At 37.7% G+C, this 9,045-nt stretch overlaps 1 protein-coding gene across 2 annotated transcripts in view; it reads left to right on the plus strand.

The window, feature by feature from the left end:
* The window catches only part of LOC139143679 (retinoic acid receptor beta-like), a 62,472-nt gene that overhangs the window by 44,960 nt on the left and 8,467 nt on the right, over positions 1-9,045 (plus strand). For both annotated transcript variants that reach the window (XM_070714201.1, XM_070714200.1), the window contains 3 exons: positions 4,976-5,164; positions 5,853-6,057; positions 8,747-8,905. In XM_070714201.1, coding sequence (XP_070570302.1) covers positions 4,976-5,164; positions 5,853-6,057; positions 8,747-8,905 — 553 coding nt within the window. The remainder of the gene's footprint in view (positions 1-4,975; positions 5,165-5,852; positions 6,058-8,746; positions 8,906-9,045) is intronic.

A 9,045-nucleotide genomic window follows, 5' to 3' on the forward strand; every position in this document is an offset into this window, starting at 1 on the left:
AACCACTGTGGCGAGAGGGTTATAATTGCCTTGTCTAGCAAGCGCATGAAAATCTAGACAACTTACATCATCTGTGCTGCAGCTCTCGAGCTGAACAATTGTGAGCAAACAGATCATGATCTAAAGTAAACTTTTTATTTGACTTAATATTGCAAAGGATTATGTGTCATTGAAAATGGTTTAGTGGTTAACATCCTTCTACTGAAAACACATAGATTGGTTTATCTTGGGGAGTACAGACACTATTTTATGTCTGGAATCACACACTGAAAGTAAAAACAGCTCCTAGCCACAACCAGCAATTACTTACATGAATAGCTGGGGAGGAGGGATGGGAGGGGAAGTGGGTATGACTGACAAAATTGCAGGTTGTAATAAAATGCTGATGATAATACGTGTAGTACCGGATTTTTCTGAGAGTACGCCCACTTGAAAAACCGCCCATGGGCGGTTTTTTGGGAGATGGGCTGTTATTAAGAATTTTAATTTCATCTCAACCTTTGTCTACGGCATTTCAACTTGACTCCCCTTGAAAAAAATTACCTACGCAAAGGTCAAAAAGTTTTATATAGCGTACAAAATAAAATAAGTTACACTTCTGTGATAATTACTTCGGCGATATATGTCCGTATCCCCCTATTTATGCTAATAAAATGCAGGTGGAATGATCCAGAAGAACGCAAAGTCAACGTTAGAGTTTGCCACACAATGCCGACAATGATTGACAGATGAAGCAGGAGCCAGGAATTTTCCATTCTGCACAATGGGATCATGAAATAAATAAAATGACTATCATAAAAAATAACTCTGTTTCATTATTTTTTTATTTAATGTACATCATTACTTTTCAGGTTTTTTCGCTTTGATACAAAAATCTGATGATTTTCTTCGCGTAAATTTGTTGCATTCACAAACGTAACAGTAGTAGTAATCCCTAGTAGAAATGGTATGATCCACAATTGTTTACGATTCTTGACCTCTTTGCGTGCAATGAATGTGAAACACTGTATCTATTTTCACACGTTCGACTACTTTGATTAACTTGTCACACGTACAAACTAGGTCAACCTCAGAACACGTGCACACGTCAAAATCTGATCGATGATTTTCTTCGCTTAAATTTGAATGCGTTCGACAAACCATGGAGGCATGTGATAATTGGATATTATTCCCTAATATTTTTCTTCGTTCAGCGAAGGAAAATATGAGTGACGTAATGACCGTGTCACCACGAGTCGAAGACGAGTGGTGACACGGTCATTACGTCATGAGTATTTTCCGAGCTGAACGAAGAAAAATATTAGAGAATAATATACTTATCACATGCACAAGCCAAGAATTCGTTATTTTTTGCAAAATAAAATAAGTTTTCCATGACGATTCCGCGTTTAAACTTTTGAACTACTTTAGGAATAAATATCAGTACGCCGTGCACAAGTTGTCAATCATTTCCATTCGTCCGTCGTGTGCGGAACAAATGACAGCTCTCGGTCTACACGTAGGCTACCTTCCGCAAAGTTATACTCTATTTCAAATGTAGTATAGTCCTAGAAATTTATCACAGACGAAGATACGCTATTTTTCGGGAACAAATATCGACTGAATCTCGACGGCGCGAACACTGTAAACGTCGCGCCTGACCCTGTTTGCAATGCGTACGGAACCCACGTATTCTTGACCGCGGACATCCGGGAACTTGCGGATTTTTACGTCATTTTTGCGTCACACTGCCGAGAGAACAAAATATTGAAGTGTGGATTTTTCAACATTTACAGCAGTATTCAAAGTTTCAACATCATGTCAATGATAAACACTAAGTTCTGTACTTTGTCACATAATTTCTGCATTGTTCATTGTCCTGTGAAGTCAAATCCCATTTCACCTCACTCGCGTACGTGAGGTGAAAGTGACGTCACTCCGCTGTCAAGAATACGCGACCAGCTTCGAGTTCGTTGTTTCCGCAAATTATTCACGTAATTCCTTCGGAATATACAGGCGGTACACTCTTGTGTTTACATTGTTCGGATGAGTAATGTCGTAGTCTGTGAAAATATCGATTTCATTACATGAATTTTGATCGTGGGAGAAACATCGGCCGCCATGTTGTTTGTTTACATATTTACGAGCACACCGAAGATCGACAAAAAAAAAGGTCCGACGCACCAAAATTGATGACATAGACGCGGGTTGTCGTGACGTAGAACGACCAGAGAATAAATCCCGTATTTTTTAGTTAATTGGCGGTAAATTTTTACCGAATTACGGCCCTGGGCCGTTATTTAGCTACAGGTGTGAAGCAGACAATGTAGCCATTTTCTGTTTAACGGCCCTGGGCGTACTCTCAGAAAAATCCGGTAGATGCTTACCTTGTATTTAAAATGGCAGCCTATTGCCTCCTGATGGTGGTAGTGTAAGTCAGTGTCCATGAAAACTTATTATCCTTACACTAAATAGGTAAATAAATACAGATTAAAAATCCAGACAGGGACTTCATATTGTCCTTTTTGGTTGACCATGAGCAAATGTACAGTTCACTCATGGTCCCGGCTCACAGTCTCTCCATCATGGAGGGACTGCAATATGCACTGAAATCCATTTGCTTTGCATAAAGCGGGAGTCCAACAGCCATATCCATGTAGTCACATCATCGTCCCTTCCATGGCTACAGTTTGGGACGTCCCTGTTGTTTTCAATAGGACACTGGGACCTACATAAATGGATTGAAGGGTTAAACCCTGTACATAGTTAGAACTCAGTACTGATGTGTCCGGATAACCCTGTTTGAGCATCAATCAACAGGGACAGCACCACCATTTGTCCTTGCCAATATTTGAGACCTAAGCCATCATGAAAATACTGTAAAAGATTTCCAATTAGGTCATATCATAACATATTCACATGTATTTGAAAATTATCTATGGAGAAATTAGCAGGTTTTTTTTAAAATTTGCAAAAAATGCTTGCAAAATTTTTTGTGGAAATTTGTATAGGAAAACTGGTCTGTAATACACACGTAACAATTACAGTGACAACAAAAGTAGTGACAGAAAACTGTAAAGCTGTTTAAAGTATAGTGAATAGACAATATAAGGTGAGCCGCCATTGAGTATTGGAAATTAATATATACATTCAGACAGATAAATTTCAAAAGTTGCATGGCCCAGAATAGTACCTGCTGTGGGAATTATTTGTTGCCTACTAATAGACCTCGCATCTGACATCGGCCAGCTAAAAATTGACAATTATCACCAGGCAGGTAAGTGCAAAATTTTACCTGCCCAACCAAAAATAGACCTGCCCAACCCAGGTGGATATTTCTTAATTTGCTGCCTTGGAATCTGAAGGTTTTCTCCGGAGTCAGCACTTTTGTGTTGAAAATGTTTTCAGGTCACCATTTTGTGCTTCCAAAGCAGCATAATCTTTCTGCATTCCGTTGCCAGCTGATCTGCTGTTAGCTGATCAGTGATTTTCATGTAGGGGCTAGAGAATAAAGTGTGCCGCCAAACTTTATATCTGCTGATGATTCCACAAGTAGACATGGCCAACACGCCTCTGTAACCGTGCATGAATATATCATCCAAATCTGTGTTAAATGCTCTCAATGGGTAAATATCCAATATAGCAATAAGACCTCAAACAGCAGTCAGTTTCTGGTGAAAGTTGGTTCCATGCCACATATAGAAACTTCATTAACTATTTCATATTTATAATGTATTTGACAACCTACTGCTTTTCTGAGGTATTCCCTGCCACCGTTAACTATACATAATCACAGTGACCTACAGTGATTGTTCATTTCAAATTTCAAAGGGCAAAGTGCGTAACACGGACGCAACGTAGAGTATGTCATACCACGTCAGCCATGAACGTTCATGCAGTTTCCGTTCATATGACTGGACAAGTCAAGATGTCAGTTTTAGAACTATATACTGACAGATCTGTCATAAAAGGAGAAAATCACTCTTTTGATGGAATTTATCATGCCATGAAGAGAATATGAAACTACCATCATATAATCAACATGGAGGTTGCTGTTTGGTGGAGTAACCATCAGTCAATAATTAAACTTCTCCATGACAGTGGTTTTGCTAAGGTTTGCGAATATCGGTAAATGATCTGGTAACCCTGGTAGCATTTCTGCTGTCCCCTGACCTGATTGCAATGACATACCAAGGGGAATCCCGGTAAAATGACTGGGGAACCATGGCAACATTTACCTGCTGACCGCCCTTAACAAAAACACTGCACAATATCATGTCAATTTTAGTATCTCCGTTTGTTAGCATTTATGAAGGCGCCTTCTTTGTGGGCCGCTCTTCCCAGGTGTTTCAAGTGTTTCACTAAATAAAGTTACGGTATACAAAATTGCCAAAATAATGAATACTGAAGGTATACGTAAGAGAGGGACTATTTCTCTAGGTTTGGCATTCATGCTAGAAAATCGTGTAATCCAATGTTGGCTTTCTTCCCTGATTGTTCCATGGACTGAATATCAGATGTTAAACATTTTACAATTCATAAAGGAGCCGTTAGAGAAGTCTCGTAAATTTTTGATAATTTACCAATTTGTGCTTCCTTGAATTACCTCTCTAAATTAAGGTAGAATGCGCCTCTGGGACACATATTCAGAGTCCCTAACTTTGCAATTCTTTTCTGATCTGCCACTTGTTGGGGTTCATTTTAAAGCTCTTCATGTAATAAAACTTTTCACTCTCTTAGTTTTTTTATTCTCCTGAAAAATTCCAATGTTTACTTTTGTCCTGTAGGTGCAACTGTAGGTGCAACTTCACCAGACAGGTTTTCCTCCTCAGTTGTCATCTGTGAAATGAAAATTGATCATCTGTGATAATGTTGCACAGATGTACATTGGACCGACTTTGCAGCCAGCTTTGCTATCTCAGCTCTCATTAATTTTGTTTTGCAATCTCTTCGTCTTGTCACATTTCTGACAGTTCTCTTGTTTCTTTTCTTGTAGGCAGCAGATCCAGCGCCAGGCGTTGGCTCGTCAAGTGAAACCGACCCCTTGCTGTTTGAGTATGTCACAGACATGTCGTCGAGGGCGATCATCATGGTGGTTGAATTTGCCAAAAAAGTTCCCGGCTTCCTACAGCTCAAGACACAAGACCAGATCACGCTACTAAAAGCAGCGTGTTTGGAGATCATGGTAAATACTTTTATACCTTGGATTCAAAAAGTTCAAACAAGGCTGAATAGGGTGACTGCTTTTAAATAAGATGTTTTCCGTGGAAATGTTTGTTATAAGATGGGGTACTCAAAATTTTCTGTATTATTTTATAAATAAATATTTTTGCCATATGTGCAATGATTCAAAAGCAATACCCAGTCTTGAATGTACAAATTGAAATTAAGGTAGCACCACCTCAAAGGTGAAATACCCGGTACTTACCGGTATACTTTTGCTAAAACTTTCCTCAATGAAACTTTCGACCATTCTCTTAGCAAATCAAGAATAAAAAATCAGGGGTTACGATGCAAAATGTAGTATTAGAGAGGCAAATTACCTGAGATTTCTCGATATTTGAAATTCAAAATGGATGCCATCCCTGTGTTAACTCTATGGAGAAAAATAAAAAATGTTTGATTTTCGAAAACTAAAAAATGTTCTTAAACCAAGAGCTTTAAAATGAGCCCCCACAAGTGGTAAATTAGAAAAGAATTGTAAAAGTTTTAGAATCCGAATATTTGTCCCCGAGGTGTGTTGTACCTCAAACTGTGGATTGTGAACATTCAGTAACGAAATAATACATTTTCATCCATTGTGATGTACATTGTACCACATTATTCAAAAAATGATAAGACTTTATCTTTTGACGTTTTTCTTTTTGTCTCAGATTTTGAGGATAAGTTATCGGTTCAACAGAGATGACGGTAGTGTCACATTCACATCAGGATTAACACTCACAAATTCCCAGCTGAAAAGCGGAGGGTTTGGAACTCTCTTGGACACAATAGGACAATTTTCCAAGCAAGTCTTCAGTCTGAAGCTAGATGAAAGAGAGGTGGCCCTGCTCTCCACAATTTGCCTCATCAGTGGAGGTTTGTAATCTATTTTCTCAATAATGTTTACGATCATCATGGTTAAGCGTGACCCATGTGATTTTCATGAAAGGCCTGTCAACATGGGTAAAAAGGACCAAACATTAGTTTGTTGACCTGTCGTAAGAGTTTTGGTTCATGTTATAAGAGTGGGTTTTCATTGACAGTGAATTGCTACGATACTTTTTAGTTTTTGAATGTCTATACACAGTTCATAGCTTTATTGACGCTTTAAATTGTCTTGGCAGCGTTTGCTTACCTGTTGAATTAATGATGAACTGTGTAGAAAAGTAAAATATTTGTCATGTTAGAATGATTTCATGAGCAGAGCACAAAAAACTACAAATGTTACGAAAGGGAAGCACAGAGAGAGACACTATAAAATTTTGCCTCTTCAATACATTACCAATATATTTTGTGTTGAAATGAAAGTGTTTTTGTAAAATTCATGTGTAATCAATTTAATTCGTTCACCCCCATTCCCTGGATAAAGGTCCACAATCACCATTGATAACAATGGGTCAGGGCCAAACCATTGTAGCGAAAAGGTTAATAGTCTTGTGATGGTAGGGATTGTCAGTCTTTTCGGATCATACAATAACCTCAAAAAACAATTGTTAACTTTCGTCTGTAAATTTCTTGATCGGTGGGAAAATTTGTATTGCATTATGTAGACTTTAATTATGAACAGAGAAACAGTGTGGTGCGTTTGTCAAAATTAAACTCATGCAAAAAAGACAAAACTGTCCAAGTTTTACAACTGGAAATTTAGGCTAATGCACATGTACTAGAAACGCTGGGGTTTTAATGGATGCTGTGGTTTCGAATATCAACCCAAGCTACGTTAATTACCCTTTCAAAGTGACTCTTGGATCAGCGTTTGTCTGGCATGCCTGAAGCGGTGCTTGCGAGTTGCCATGTGTCTGATCTGTAATATCTTACAAGGACACATTTTGTGTGACAACAGATACTATAGACATCGGTTGTTCAACTGGTAGAGCTTGTTGTAGGTGTTGCCAGGGGGTGCGTGTAACTCATGTCTGAGTCCTTGAATATACAATGTGTAGTGTAACACTCTGTATGTTCTTTGAGATAAATATCTTACCTGTTACAATTCTCCAAATTAGATTTAAGGTAGAATGCGCCTAACAGCATCTTTTGATAATCAAATTATAACTTTCCTTTACTGTTCTGCTGCTAATTTAGCAAAAGAAATATTCACAATTATTTGCAAAGGAATTTTTACAATCCCAATTTTCGTGAAAATTTAAACTTTAATTGTGGGCTACAGAGTTAGCATGTGTTATTGGAGCGACCATTTTGCATTTCAAAAATCAGGAAGTTTAAGGCAATGTGTGTTCATAATCCAAGACTGTTTTCACAGTTACCCCTGGTTTGTATTAATGATTTTTAAAGACAGTAGCTTACGGTTTTCTTGAGAAAAGTTTAAAAAGGTTGAAACCTTCAAGGTAATACATTGGTTTCCATTGAGTTCGAACTCACAACGTACGGACCCAATCACCTAGTGCAGTATTACCTGAAAAAAGATACAATGTTGAAGAAAGTTATGACCATGCAGACATTGCAGGCTTTTTCATCATTTTTCTCCCTGATTAGCAGACCCATTCGTTTTGAATTATATTCCAGCCTTGGGGTCATCTAAGGTTTCATCTGTTCAGTATGTCATTGCATGACCAATTTGTTATGATTAGTTCAGGTACACTTTCCTATTTTTGCATGAAGTCTAGCAGTTTCACATTTTTGAATTCATTGGCTGATACCACCTGCCTTCCTGTATTCTCATTTAAACTGAATTTTTTGATTTGTCCATAAAGTGTTGAGATAGACAAAACAAATGAAAAACGAGTAATGCAGTCCAAACCTTTTCGTAGTGTTGTAAATGTCTGTCTTCCTCATGTCATAGAGGGCGCCCTTCTCTACCTAAATGTTCAGAAGTCCTGGTTGATTTTTAACCCTTTAAGTGCCAAAGTCAATTTTTGCCGGCATTATAAAATATACCCTTGTCACTTTTTTCCAGATTTTTGCCAAAATTTTGATAAAAAGTGTGCAGCCAGTGAAATGTGATGTTGAGTTGGTCCAAAATTATCAAAAAAATTCAGAAAATTCATGAAAATTGGTAAATGTTGCAGTAAAATTTTGATGGGAAAAATTACAGCACTGAAAGGGTTAATTCGTGTGAATGATGGCTAATTCATGTGTATAACACACTGAAACTTGGATTTTAGCTAAGCCGTGGTTCCTTATATCCCGGCAAATATCAATGGATTTTGAAATATTTTCATATTTGATATGACAGTTATAGCTCTCAAATGGTGAGTTTTATAGTTTCTACAGCTTGATATGTGCACACTAGTGTCTCGTATAGAATGCTGCTAGAGATATGACGTATGAGATCACACTTTAAGATGTCCTGTTTTAATCAGCAGTAATACCCAACAATCTTTTGTAATGTTTGTGAACAAAATATTTATGTGATTCTAAAAAACATCTGAGAGAAATTTTTGACATTTGAGTCAGTGGAACAAGTTTAATTGTGAATGTCAAGTGCAGGGATACTTTTCTATTGAGCATGTGCAGAAGTAATCAATAAAAGTAAAAATACAAATGATTGATTGATTGATTGATTGATTGATTGATTGATTGATTGATTGATGACTTCATGTAATAGATCGATCTGGACTTGAAGAGCCGGAGAGAATTGAGAAAATGCAAGAGCCATATCTGGAAGCCCTGCGGATATACGTACGCAGACGACGTCCGACTGAGCCACACACTTTTGCCAAGATCCTTATGAAGATCACAGATCTTCGGAGCATAAGTGTCAAAGGTAGGCAGGAAATATTTTTGAGTGAGCTGTTGGATGCCTCAGAATATAGATTTGCATAGCTTTCTAAATATGGTATGACAAGTTGGGTGTTTATAAATGTTCAGTTAATGTGGTAGGTGTAGGTATCAGAGAAAAAGTTT

Source organism: Ptychodera flava, chromosome 11 (assembly GCF_041260155.1).
Source record: "Ptychodera flava strain L36383 chromosome 11, AS_Pfla_20210202, whole genome shotgun sequence".
NCBI classification, from domain to species: Eukaryota; Metazoa; Hemichordata; class Enteropneusta; family Ptychoderidae; genus Ptychodera; species Ptychodera flava.